The sequence below is a fragment of the Tupaia chinensis genome, unplaced genomic scaffold, assembly GCF_000334495.1.
Source record: "Tupaia chinensis unplaced genomic scaffold, TupChi_1.0 Scaffold000018_1, whole genome shotgun sequence".
NCBI lineage: Eukaryota > Metazoa > Chordata > Mammalia > Scandentia > Tupaiidae > Tupaia > Tupaia belangeri.
Window position 1 is genome coordinate 318,969 of NW_006159448.1, and position 14,310 is coordinate 333,278.

Below are 14,310 nucleotides of genomic sequence, written 5' to 3' on the forward strand. Positions count from 1 at the left end.
GGTAAATACCCAGAAGTGGGATTGCTGGATCAAATGGTAGTTCTATTTGTAGATCTTTGAGGAACCTCCATATTGTTCTCCACAGTGGTTGAACTAGTCTACATTCCCTCCAACAGTGTAGGAGGGTTCCCTTTTCACCACATCCCCGCCAACACTTATCACTTTTTATATTCTTAATCTTTGCCATTCTAACAGGGGTTAGGTGGTATGCAGAATATATTTTAGAGGAACGACCATCAGTAGTTACTGGAAAACAAGAATGTGTGTCCAGTTATCATGTAAATTGTACAATAGACATAGGGCACATATCATCTGGACAAGGCAGATTTATAGAGACACGTGACTTCATAATAATTAAGTGAATGGATGGGAAGTCATACGGAATGCTGTGAAGATATAGACGAGTACCTAGGGCAACTTTTGGCCACAAGCCAAAGTTGACGGAAGAGGTTGATTCATTACACTCTGTTTACACAAAGGAAGACTAACAGACAAAAGCAGGTCATAGCTGAGAGGCAGGTGGAACTGCCTGTCAGGAGCAGGAGCTAATATGATGAGGTCCTGGGTTACTTGTGATATGTAAAGCCCAGGTTATATTGTGTGAGAAAAGGGAGATTGTTTCCCAAGAAAATGTATTCTCTTACAAAAACGGTGTGGGCGAGGGGAAAATGTACTTAATGCTGTAGCTACCCCCAAAGCCAACTGAGTATTTGCTTTCATGTGATGTGATTTCAAGTAGATGATGAATTCGCTTCTGTAGAAACCAGTGTTGTGTGAGGTTCTGTTATGCCGACTCCTCAAAACTGAACAAAAGACTTGATACCATGAACATTAGCTAGAAAAAAAAAAAAACCCTCAGGCACAGTTAGTGTACTAGGTAACTACAAATTTAAGAGCTTTATAATGGATAGTACGGTGATATCAGGCCCTCCAAAGGCGACCACGCCCTCATACCTGGTGTTAAGCCTGGGTGTGCTGCATTACATGGCAAAAGAGACTTTGCAGATGAAATTGAGGTTATGGACCTTAAAATGGATGATCTGAGTGGGCCTAGTATGATCACATAGGCCCTTCAGCAGTGGAAGATGAAGACGGAAGAATCAGACTGTGACAGAAAAGAAGAGTGGCAGGAGAGCCTAATAAATGTCAGAAGTGGAGTCTGCAGGTGATGTCGTGGTTAGGGGCTGGACTCCCATATGACCAACAGTGGTTTGAGTTCCAGGCATGGTGGCTTGAAAAATCACACTGGGCAAGTGTGCATGTGTGCCCAAAATCCTAGGAGGAGAGTAGAGGAGAAGGGATTGTGGTGTGGTCTCCCCCCTAGGAGGTGATTTCTCACTTTCTCTCTCACTGTCTCTCTTTTTTGGTGAGTGCATATGCCCTATGGCAAAACAAACAAGCAAACAAACAAACAAACAAAAAAAACGGAAAGTAAAAGAAATGTCAGAAAGACCCAATCTGCCTTGCTCAAATTGAAGATGGAAGAAAGGAGCCTTGAGCCAAGGAATGTGCGCAGCTTCTAGAGGATGGGGATGGCCGTTTGCTAACAACTAATAAGGAAACAAGATCTCAGTTCTAACAACTGTGAGGAACTGAATTCTGTCAACAACCAGAATGAGCAAGGGAAGGGATTCTCTCCCAGGAAGAGACGCAAACCTGCCCAGACCTTGATCTTGGCCTTGTGAGTTTATAAGGCCTGGACTTCTGACTTGCAGAAATACTGAGAAAATAAATTTGTGTTATTTTAAGCTGCTAAGTTTGTGATACTTTGTCATCACAGCAATAGAAAAATGAATACAGCACTCAGTGAAAGTATTTCTTTTTGGGAAATGAGTTGACGTAGATGGCAGGCTGTCTTTTTGGAAGTTCAATGCATCATGAATGGAAAGGAATCCCAAGAGCAGAGTATTGACATTACATATTAATTAAGCACCTACCAAGTACCAGGTGTTGTTCTAGTAACATGGCTAAGGCTTGAAACAGAACAGACAAAAATTTCCACACTTACGTTTCTTAAATCCTGTGTCTTAAGAAAATAATGATAAAATATGGGACTAGCAGATGGCACAATGGTTATGTTACTAGACTCTCGCATAGTTGACCTTGGTTCAAGTTTCAGCCCTGGTGGCTTAAAGCTCACACTGGGCACATATGCATGCATGCCCAAAATCCTGAGAGGAGAATGGAGGAGAAGGGATTGCAGCATGGCCATCTCGCTGAGGGACAATTTGTTGCTTTCTGTCTTTCTGTTTCTCTCTGTTTCTCCAGTGAGTGCACACACTCTACAGCAAAAAATCTCTTTGTCCAAAAAAAAGGAGAAAGAAAATAATAATAAAATAACACCATTAGAAGACAATGATGACTCAGGTGAAAATATGGCAAGAATAGGGGGTAGGCAGTGTTTTGGAATGCAGTTTTTGAGTGGGGACAGTTTAATCAGAAGGTAACATTTTTTTTTTCTTTTCTGAGAGGTTTTTGATATAGGGCGCGTGTGCTCGCCAGACAGACGGAGAGAGACAGAGAGACAGAAAGTGAGAAATCACCCCTTGGGGGGGATGGCCACGCTGCAATCCCTTCTCCTCCATTCTCCTCTCGGGATCGTGGGCACGCACGCACACATGCCCGGTGTGAGTTTTAAGCCACCGGGTCCGGGACTCGAACTGTGGTCGACTACATGGGAGTCCAGCGACATAGCCATTACACTAACTACTGGTCCCAGCAGAAGGTAACATTTGAGGAAAAATCTGTTGGAGGTAAAGGAATAATAAGCCTTGGGGCTATGTGGAGAAATGGCATTTAATTAAAAAAGTGCATGCAGGGTCTTAGCTGTAAGCTGGAGAGCAGGAGCTGAGCTCAGTGAGAAAGCTAGAGAGAAGGCAGCTCCTGTTGGACCTGGAGACACTGTAAAGACAGTCTTTTGGTCAGCATGAGACTGCGATATTGTGTTATGAGTAAATGAAAGGAGACTCGCTGTGCACTGCCTCCCAGCTTGTCTGAGTCCAGCAAGATAAGATTACATACAGACAGCAAGGGACAGCAGGACTCCAGGATTCACTGCAAATCTTAGAGCCCTCCCAAAACTCTACAAAGCTGCCTGTGTACAAGGAAATCTTGCTGCATGTTGAGCATTGTGCTGCAGCTGAGGGCCCTCAGTTAAAAGAACTCACCTTGGATTACATAGCGCAGAGAACACCTGGGCTGGGCTAACGTGTTGAAGGATGTATGTGTCTGGGAGAGACTGGAACAGAGCCCCTCCCTTATCTCAGTGCATTGTATCCTAAACACATACTACAATTATTCATGAGACTTACAAGCAAAAGTGGTGGGGAGAAGTGGGCAGGTCCATTGCCACTTAGAGAACTGTCCTACAGAGAGCAAGAATGGAATCAGAAAGACTGACCAGTGGCTCTTTGCAGTAATGCAGGCTGGAGATGAGGTGACTTGAGCTGTTGTGGTGCCATGGGAGTGGTGAGAAGTAGCAGTGGTCTGGATGCATCTCGAGAAGAGCAAAGCTTATGAGAGTTCTGAGATGAGTGTTAAACTCGAAGAGATTACTAAAACTGTTAGTAAAAAGACATACCGAAGCCCTGAAGCTGACCCATGAAGTACAATCTGTTTTGTGTGTCCTGTTCCTTAACAGCAATTTTTAAGATCTAGGATAAAAATGTAGCTACAATAATGAGAGTCAGAAGAACTTTTTTTAATGTTAATTTTATTTATTTATTCATTTTATTTTAATTTGACCAGAGAGAGACACACAGAGAGGGAAAGTGAGAAAGCAAGCCACTCGGTCTGGGACTTGAACTGTGGTTGGCCATGTGGGAGTGTCCAGCGCCTTAACCAACATGCCACCTGCTGGCCCTAAACTTTTTAAAAAAGAATTATTCATTTATTTTTATTTATTATTATTTTTATTTGATAAGAGAGAGAGAGATAGGGAAAGTGAGAAAGTAAGCTGTCATGTCTAGGACTCGAACCATGGTCAACCACATGGGAGTCCAGCACCTCAGCCACTATTTCACCTACTGGCCCCTAGTCAGAAGAACTTTACAATTTATTTACAATGACCTTTTCTCTTTCTTCTATATTAATTGTTATAACTGTTATTAATATATTGGACTAACTTGAATTTATGCAAAATTTAACTTATGCAAATCTAATGTTTCTATTAAATGGACATTGATGAAGCAGACAGATGAATTTGGGGTATCTGTACCATATTTACCCCATTCTAGTTTCCAGAATGTTGCTTTACATTTTCACATGGGCAGGGACCCAAAATTTTATGGTTTGAATGTATTTATTCTTTGGTTTCAGCTACATTCTTCTTTACTATTTGATCTTTAATTTTTTTTTTCTCATCAGAAGGTAATTGTTTCCCAGAATGGGATGGACTCATTTGTTGGCCCAGAGGAACAGTGGGGAAAATATCAGCTGTCCCATGCCCTCCCTATATTTATGACTTCAATCATAAAGGTATTGACTTTTTCTGAAATGATTAATTTGAGAGAAATTTAGTTTTTAAAAACATAGACTCCAGGGGAGCTGAGCAACTTCATTGTCTTTCATGTCTTTAAAAAATTGTTTTTTTTAATTGACATGTAATAGTTGTAGATATGTATGGGGTACGGTGTTGTTTTTCAATACATGTATGCAATCTGTAATGATTTTGTCAGGGTTCAAAACATATTCACCATTTCAAACACCTGTCACCACTTTGTGTTATGAACATATGCAATTCTCTCTTCTAGATATTTTGAAATATACATAGAATTGCCACCCACTATACTGTGCTATATATAGTTCTTTAAAACTCATCCCATTTATGTACTTGCTGCCTTGTATTTGTTAACCAGGTTCATGTCTTCACAGGAGTTGCTTTCCGACATTGTAACCCCAATGGAACGTGGGTTTCTGTACACAGCTCGAATAAAACATGGGTCAATTATTCAGACTGCCTACACTCTCAGAAGCCAGATACCAGCATGGGAAAGGTAATGGAATTTTGTATTTGTATTAGGGAAAGTAGAAGCATGTTTTTTATTCAATTCTTACTTGGCAATCATTATATATAAAAACCCTTTTATTCTATGCCACAAAGATTATGAAACATAAAACACTGCTCTAATCTTTTCATATGCATCTGGAACATTCTGGTATTTTCCTAAGGTTATATTTACCTTGTTGAAATACATACATGTGTATTAAAAATCTCTCTCTGTGTGTGTTACATTATATTATGTTATGTTTATATTACATTATGTCATGCTATATTGTATTATGTATAAAAACTCTAGTAAGTAGTCAGTGCCATGATTCATGATTTCTTCTTATGAGTGGCTAAATCTCACCTCACTCTATATCCCTGAAAGACTTACATTTTAGAGGTGTGTCTTCCATCTCATAGGATTTGCCAGTAGGTGATTTCACTAGTGGACAAGAGGCATTGATACATGTCTCCCAGCAGAATATCTTATTTTCACAGATGTGAGTCAACCGAGAGCCAAAGATTAAGTGTCAGTTAAAGTGACACAGCTCACTGATGGCAGGGTGAAAAACAGAGCCCTGATCCTCTAGTTTTACATCAATACTGTCTCTAGTACAGCAATCATATGTAAATTTTGAAAACTTCTAAGAGTTACTTTTAAGTTATATTTAGTGGTTTAAAAGTCATGCTTAAATCCATATTACTTCATCTCATGAATCAAAATGCTCCATGAGATATACATATGATTTGATGAGTAAACATTTGTGTACAAGTGGTTTTGATGATGACCCTAAGAACAGAGTATCATACATAAACTCTCCCAACATCAGACTTTTTTCTTTATGCCTAGTGATTTTTGAGGGATGGGATGGGGGAGAATAAGAGGAGGTCTAGTGGTGAGCTGAAGATTTCTTTGTTTAATTTGATTTTGCATTAATTGTCAGAACTTTTTTTTTTTTTTTTTAAGGTTTTGCCATAGGGTGTGTATGTTTGACTATAGAGACAGAGAGACACAGTAAGAGGGAAAGCAAGAAATCATCCCCCAGGGGGATGGCCACACAGCTATCCCTTCTTCTCCATTCTCCTTCTGGGATTTTGGGCATGCATACACATGCACCTGGCATGAGTTTCAAACTGCCAGGCCTGGGACTCAAACTGTGGTTGGCCAGTGGGAGTCCAGTGCCTTAATCACCATGCCACTTGCTGGCCCCAATAGTCAAAACTTTCTTTAATTTTCTGCTTTTCTTTTATTTATTTTTTTTTTAAAGAAAATTCTCTAGAGTGTGTGTATGAGAGAGAGAGAGAGAGAGAGAGAGAGCGAGAGAGAAGACTCTCTCATGGTGGATGGTTATGCTACAGCCTCTTCTCTTCCATTTCTGTTTTTCAGATTTTGGACACACATGCTCATGCACCCGGTGTATTTTTCAAGCCACTGGGTCTGGGACTCAAACTGCACAGTTGGCCATTGGGGTCCAGCTGCCTTTACCACCACACCACTGGTTGACCCTATTTTGTGCTTTCCTTACGCAAAGCACTACCACCTTATTGAGCTCATTAGTAATTTGCTGAAGGCTCAGTTTTGTATTACATTGTTAAAAAGCTTCTTAGGTAAAATGAGTCAGTGTGAGGAGATTGTTACATGCCCTACAAATGGAACTAATGCCAACACTGAGTTAATAGAAAAGGTTTCAGAATAACCTTAGTCTCATTGACAGAGAAAAACATTCACTAGTATTTTAGTGTACTCTGTGATGATCTTTATTTGTGCATTAAATGATGAAAAATGCAAGTCTTTCACAGCTTTTAAATGGCTATTACTGGGTTGTCAGAAAAGTCATGGTACATTTTTGCTTAGAAAAACATAGAAAAATACATCCTGACATTTTTGATGACCCAATAATTTAAATCATGTTTTATTTACACTTGAACTCTAAATTTACAGCCATTCTTTGTGATCACTGTATTTTAAGAACCCAAATGACTAAGGATGGTTAATACATCCAAGATACACACTATTTTATTTTAAAATGGTTTAAAATTGAACTAAAGTTTGGAGCATTCTATTAGCAGAAATAATTTAATTTTATCTCCTAATTAAAAATACAAAGAGTATTTTCTATTGTTTACAACCCTTATGCAGTAATTTTAGAAACCTCAAGAAAACTAGATATCTTCTATTAAGAAAACTAGGTATCTCCTGACGTTTTGATATGCCACAGGGAAAAGTTATATTATTTATGACATATAAATTATTGATGGTTATAATGAAATTTGAGGGGAAGAAAAAGAGTATAAACTAAAAAAGTATATAGAATAAATTCTACATCTTTATGGGGGAACTAGAATATTTTTGAGCACCATTTTTTTTCCTCTAATAATTTTCTTATCATTGGTTTGCCAAAGTTAGGTAAATTTGATTTTTCTACGTTTTTCTTTTGCCACTCACCAGAGTGACAGAGATGGTGAGAGGGGAAGTGAGAAGTCACTCCCCAGGGACAATGGCCATGTTGTATCCCTTCACTTCCATTCTCCTCTTAGGATCTTGGGCACACACTCACATATGCCCTGTGTGATTTTTAAGATGTTGGGTTGGGAATGCAACTGCTATTGGCCATGTGGGAATCCAGTGCTTTAACCACTATGCCACCTGCTGGCCCAGAGGTAAATATTTTTCAATAAAAACAATGAAGGAATGTTAATGATAGGCCACAGGTATTAAATTCTTTAGAGCAGAATATGTAAAACAGTAATGTACTATAGAAATTATCATATAATATAGCTCATATCTAAAGGTTACATGCCCTTTGAAAAGCAATTTCACAATAAATATTTAAACTGCCCCCAAAGGATTGTATCATTTGATCTTATAATTTTATTTCTAAGATCCAATGTAAGGATTGGAGTGGAGAACCAAATGAATTAGTTAAACAAAAAGTTTGTCTATTAAGTTTATCTTCTCAAAAAACCCAGCTTTTGTTTTATTAATCTTTTGCATTATTATTTTAGTCTCTACTTCATTTATTTCCACTCTGGTCTTTATTATTTCTTTTTTTTAATTGCTTCTGGTTTAGCTTAGTCTTGCTTTTCCTGCTCTCTGAGCTGCATTGTTAGGTTGCTTACTTGCCATCTTTGTATTGTTTTAGTGTGGGCATTTAATTCGATAAACTTCCCTCTTAGTGCTGACTTTGCTATGTCCCACAAGTTCTGATATATTGTATTTTCATTTTCCTTTGTTTCAAGAAATTAAAAAATTTCTTTCTTAATTTTGTTTTTAAAATTAAAAAATATTAATGTAATTTTATTTATCACTATTATTTAATTTGCTATAGTGCATGTGCTCTCACCAGAGAGAGGGGGAAAGTGAGAAAGCAAGCTGCCAGGTCTGGGATTCAAACCATAGTGGTCCATGTGGGAGTGCAGCACCTTAACTACCACACCACCTGCTGGCTTCTCTTTCTTAATTTCTTTCTTCAATATTTTCATAATTAGGAACATGCTATTTAGTTTCCATGTATTTGCATATTGTTGACATTTGTTTTTGTTGTTAATTTTTAACTTCATTCCATTGTGGTCAGAAATGATGCAGGATACGATTTCTACTTTTTAACAAAATTTTTATTTAGTTGTTTTTTTTTTTTTTAATTTACTGTAGGGCATGTGCACTGAGTAAGAAAGAGAAAGAGAGAGAAAGGGAAAATGAGAAAGCAAGCTGCCAGGTGTGGGACTCAAATTGCAGTCAACACATGGGAGTCCAGCATCTTAACCACCACCCCATCTGCTGGCCTCCTGATTTTTATTTTTTAAGTTGGTAGAGTTTTGTGTGTGTGTGTGTGTGTGTTTCCCCTGTGATGTGATCAATTACAGACTATTCCATTTTTCAGTAGAAAGGAATATGTGTTCAGTGGTTGTTGCATGAAGTGATTATAAATGTCTCCATGTCATGTATCTCTTTGTTTATTTTTTGTTCAGTGGTGAGACTGGATTGTTGCAATCCTCAATGATTTATGTGTTAGTGTCTATGTCTCCATTTAGGTCTGGGAGTCTTTGTTTAATATATTTGTGTGCTCTGACATTGGGTACATATATAGTTATAATTGTTATATCTTCGAGGTGAGTTGATCCCTATATAATGGTCTTCATAGTTTATTTTAGTAGATTTTAGTTTGAAGTTTATTTCATCTGATACGAAGATAGTGATTCCTGCTTATTTTAGATTTCCATTTGCATGGAGTGACCTTTTCCAACCTTTCATTCTCCATCTGTGTATGTCTTTTTGATGAGGTTTCTTATTAGTAGCATATAGAGGGTTCCAATTTTTTAATTCATTTAACCAGCCTGTATCTTTTGATTGGGGAATTTTAATTTTTTTTTTTCTAGAGGCTGCATGTTCTTGCCAGACACAGAGAGACAGAAAAAGGGAAAGGAGAAAGCACCCCACCCTCATGAAGAGTGGTCATGGCACAGTTCTTTCTCCTCCATCTCTCCCTCCTCTTGGGATTTTGGGCACACGTGCATATATTCCTGGCGTGTTTCTCAAGCTTCTCAGTCTGAGACTTGAACTGTATGGGCAGCCACGTGGGACTGCTGCTCCAACCACCAGGCTATGGAGTCAGTCCTCTGATTTTTTGAAGATGCAGATTTGTTAAATTTCTCGCACATATCTGCATTGTTTCCTCATCTCCTGTAATTGTTTGCATTCTCTTGCTATCAGAGTTTTGTTATGTCCAATATTCTGGATTCCATATCCGACCTCACTATGATTTTGTTTTGTCAGTTATAAGTGAGAGATGAGTGCACTTCATTGGAGAAGAGATTTTCCCTTGATTTTCATGTTTCTTATGTCCTTTTATTTATATTTGTCATCTGGGGAATACTCAGTTGGAAAGAGAGAGCTGCCATCCTGGAGCTTGCCTTTGTCCACCCTTGCTGCTGTCAGCTCATCTGTGCCCAAGCAGGAGGGGTTTGGGAGGGCTCTGCAGTGGTAGAAGTGAGCAGCTCATCCTGCTGTTTCAAGAAGCTGGGTTATCTGCTGGCTGCAGAGCTCTGTCCACACAGGGGTGGGGTGGGATGGAGATGGGAGAGGGATACTGCAGAGGTTGGAGAGAGTCCCCTGGTACCCTGGTTTCTGTCAGGGTAGGGTCTCTCCTCTGGCACCAGTACTCTGCCTGGGCAGCATGGAGTAGGGCCTATGGCTCCTTTCTTCATTCTCATATTATGGGAGGGGGGGAGCCTCTGCTCATCTCTCTGCCACCTGCCCCAACCTCCCTTCCATGTCAATATTTTGTAAAGGGAGATGCTGAGAAACTGTGTTGCTAGGGGATGTAGGAGGAAAGGAAATTGTTTCCAAAGTCTTGAGTCTGGGGAATGGGGAGCACCGACTTCTCAACTTCTGAGGGGGAATGGCAGCCGTCCAAACTTCTCCCCATGGAGGGGAAAGAGACCGTCACTTACGTTATAGGACTATTGTACTAGGAAACTGGTTAAAAATAATGGATTGGACATGAAGGAGAGACATTGTCCCCACTTAATATATACCAGGTGTCTGCACTCTATGACTGAAACTGATTGACTAAAGAATATACAAACACAATAGATTGGTATAAAATACCAGAAAAAAAAGAACAAATTGGTTTTAACATGGAGGGGGGCTCCTGCTGGCTCCTGAGGCTTTCTGAGTTCTGAGAATTATTCTTCTTAATATTATTATTAATTATATTAATAATATTAATTATTCTTCTTAATATATCTCTATCACCTGTCATAATGACCCAGAATCCTCTCAGTGTCTGTTTCTTTTCTTTTTCTTTTTTTTTTTTGGAGAGGTTCTTGCTATAGGGCACGTGTGCTCTCCAGAAAGAGAGAGAAACAGAGAGACAGAAAGCAAGAAATCACCCCCCCCAGGGGGGGGGATGGCCACACTGCAATCCCTTCTCCTCCATTCTTTCAGGATCTTGGGCACGCATGCACACGCGCCTGGTGTGCGTTTAAGCAACCGGGTCCGGGACTTGAACCGTGGTCAGCTACATGGGGGTTCAGCGACATAGTCATTATACTGACTGCTGGTCCCTCAGTGTCCTTGTTGAATTCTGTTTTCCTCCTCATTCATCTGTTCAAAATGTTGCCATTTATCCTGATTTCTTTGTCTTTCTTCTTAGAGAGAAACCATATAGGTTTCTTAGTCAATAATTTTGAATCCTCTTAAAGCCTGCTTTTGATATTTTAGTATAATTATATAAGATATAACCACTGAGAGATACTGGGTGAGGGGCACGTGGGTCCTTTCTTACTGTATTTTCTACTTCTCGTGACTCTATACTCATTTTAAAATACAAAAATAAAAAGGATGACCAATTGATTCATGCAACGATATTGATGAATATAAAAAACAATATGTTGACCAGAAGATTATACACTATATGGGCCAGTAGGTGGTGTGGAGGTTAAGGTATTGGACTCCCACATCGTCAGCTGTGGTTTGAGTTTTGGACCTGGCGGCTTACTTTCTCACTTTCCCCCTCTCTTTCTCTTTCTTTCTGGTGAGCACATTTGCTCCATAGAAAATTAAGAAATAATAATATTGATAAAATTAAATAATTATACAAAAAGAGTATATAATATATAATTTCAAGAAATCTAAGAACAGTCAAGAAATATAGGAAGAGAAGGCTGATTTTGGGTTTCAGAAACTGGAACAGTGGGGGACCAGCAGTTAGCATAATGGCTATGTCGCTGGGCTCCCATGTAGTCGATCGCGGTTCGAGTCCTAGACCCAGTGGCTTAAACTCACACCGGATGCGAGTGCATGCGCCTGAATATATATATATATATATGTGTGAAACTAGAAATAGAAAATTATCAATGATAACATGTATGATTAAACCATTATGCTATATATTCTGGATGGGAAATCATATTTTGTATGCTGTGATAATGCTCTGTGAATGAATGTAAATTAAGTTACAAAAAAAAAAGTTTGGGAAAAAAAATCTATTTGATGACCACAGTAAGATATATAGCCCCAGCTAGGTGCTACTTTATAGGATACCTAAAGTTAGACTTGTGTTCATGGAAATGTATATATCAGCTGTGTTTGCTATGAAAATATTTAGATTAAGATCTTTAGTAATTTAATAAAAAATGGTGGGGGGCAACAGTATAGAAAGTAAACATAGGTACCAGAGACAGTGTGGGAAGAGAGTGGGAGATGGCAGAGGGTAAGAGATAGGAAATCAAGGATGGGGGGAATAAAAGCAAAACAAACAGGAAACAAGAAATGGAAAATTATTTGTTGACAATAACATGTATGTTGATGCGCTTGATTGAGACAATATACAGTGTACTCTGGATGGGAAATCTCATTTTGTATCTGTAATGATGTACAGTGAATGAACGTAAACAAACAAATTAAAAAAAAAAAGAAATTGGAACAGTGGTTACCTGGGGGTGGAAGGTGGGTGGTTTTTTGACTAGCAAGGTTCAAAACTGAACTTGGTTTGAATGTGAGATGCTTGGGAGGCTCTGCCAGCAGTGGCTCGACTGCCCTGAAGGACGTTCAGACTTTGCCCTGACTACAAGGGAAGAACGTAGGCAATCAAATGTGTGGTTGTAGGAGATGGAACTGTAGGTAAGACCTGCCTCCTCATCAGTTACACAACAAATGCCTTTCCTGAGGAGTATATTCCCACTGTCTTTGACAACTACAGCACCCAGACATCTGTGGACAGCCAAATCATCAGCCTGAACCTGTGGGTCACTGCTGGCCAAGAGGAGTATGATCGCCTGAGAACACGCTCTTACCCATAGACCAATATCTTTATCATTTGTTTTTCTATTGGCAACCCATGGTCTTATGCCAATGTGAGGCATAAGTGGCACCTCGAGGTCTCCCCCATCATTGCCCCAATGTACCCTTCCTGCTGGTAGGCACCAAGAGGGATCTGCAGAGTGATCTTGAGACAGTGAAGAAGCTGAAGGAACAGAGTTTAGTACCCACAACTCCTCAGAAAGGCACTTCCCTGGCTAAGCAGGCAGGGGCTGTGAAGTATCTGGAATGTTCAGCCCTGATGCAGGATGGGGTACATGAAGTACTTTCAGAAGCTGTCCAGGCTGTGCTTTACCCTGCCACAAAGAAGAACACCAAAAAGTGTGTCCTCTTATAGTGTCTGGGTGCTATTTGGGGATGGCATATAAGGAGTATAAGGGGGGATTCCTTTGCCAGCATAAGCCATTGGTGTCTTCTCTTAGAAATCCTGGACTCTAGGTTATTTGGCTTCTGGAGGAATGAAGATGAACTCGTTTGTATGTGGCTGCTTTGAACTTTGATCTGAACCTTTTGGAGGAAGTTCAAGAGTGTATATGTCTCCTCTGTCAAGGCGGTAAAAGAAGACACCGCTGAATGCTGTTATTTTCTCTCCTGGCGAGGCCATGACTAAACAGAGCAACCCAGTACTATTCTTTATAGGCTTTTGCTTGTCTGCCTTTAATCTCATTTCAGCTCTCCTTGTATTTACCATTGATGAAGTACCTCGTAGAAGGACAAGATTATCCAGTTTTCAAATCATTGACTTACACTAATTTTGAAAACCATTTTATGTGTGATTCCTTTGTGTTCCCAATGTTGACATGTTTCTCCTGTTCTTGAGCGAGACATTTTCACAGAAGTAGTTCAGTGAGATGGTAATAGATATTCCTTAAAAGGGTTCTGTGGTCAAATAAACTCAAGAATCAGCAATTTAAATAAAATTGAATAGGTTTTTTTTACAAAAAACTAAAACAAAAACAAAACAAAAAATAAAACTGAACTTGGTTTGTCAAAACCAATCCAACTACTCATTTATGTTCTGTATATTTCACTGAATATAAATTATAACTCAGAAAGTTAGAGAACTAGAACCAGGATTTTAAAAAGGACGTTATTTGTAAGCACTTTCCTAGTACAGTAGTCCTATAACATATGTGACGGTCTCCTCCCCTACAGCAAGAGTTCTTTGAAAACCTCTCTGTGATGTACACCGTTGGCTACTCCATCTCCTTTGGGTCCTTGGCAGTGGCTATTCTCATCATCGGTTACTTCAGGTGAGTGATTCTGCACTGCTCTCCCCATGAAGGGACACATTCTGTTTACCATCCACAGAAGACTGTGAGGTCTCAAAATCTCTGCTGCCAAATATTTTCCCCAAACACAGTTTTTAAATGTTATATCATTTGACAACTCACTTATTTTTAGAGTTTCTTGCCTTAGGGTGTGTGCACTCACCGGAGAGAGAGACAGAGAGACAGAGACAGTGAGAGGGAAAATGAGAAATCACTCCTTGCGGGGGGTG

General features: G+C 39.4%; 1 protein-coding gene and 1 pseudogene across 1 annotated transcript in view; both read left to right on the forward strand.

The window, feature by feature from the left end:
* The window catches only part of PTH2R (parathyroid hormone 2 receptor), a 135,708-nt gene that overhangs the window by 44,272 nt on the left and 77,126 nt on the right, over window positions 1–14,310 (forward strand). Inside the window, exons 3-5 of the mRNA XM_006140066.3 lie at window positions 4,366–4,476; window positions 4,873–4,994; window positions 13,965–14,062. Coding sequence (XP_006140128.1) covers window positions 4,366–4,476; window positions 4,873–4,994; window positions 13,965–14,062 — 331 coding nt within the window. The remainder of the gene's footprint in view (window positions 1–4,365; window positions 4,477–4,872; window positions 4,995–13,964; window positions 14,063–14,310) is intronic.
* LOC102486070 (rho-related GTP-binding protein RhoG-like) lies at window positions 10,352–13,146 on the forward strand (annotated as a pseudogene).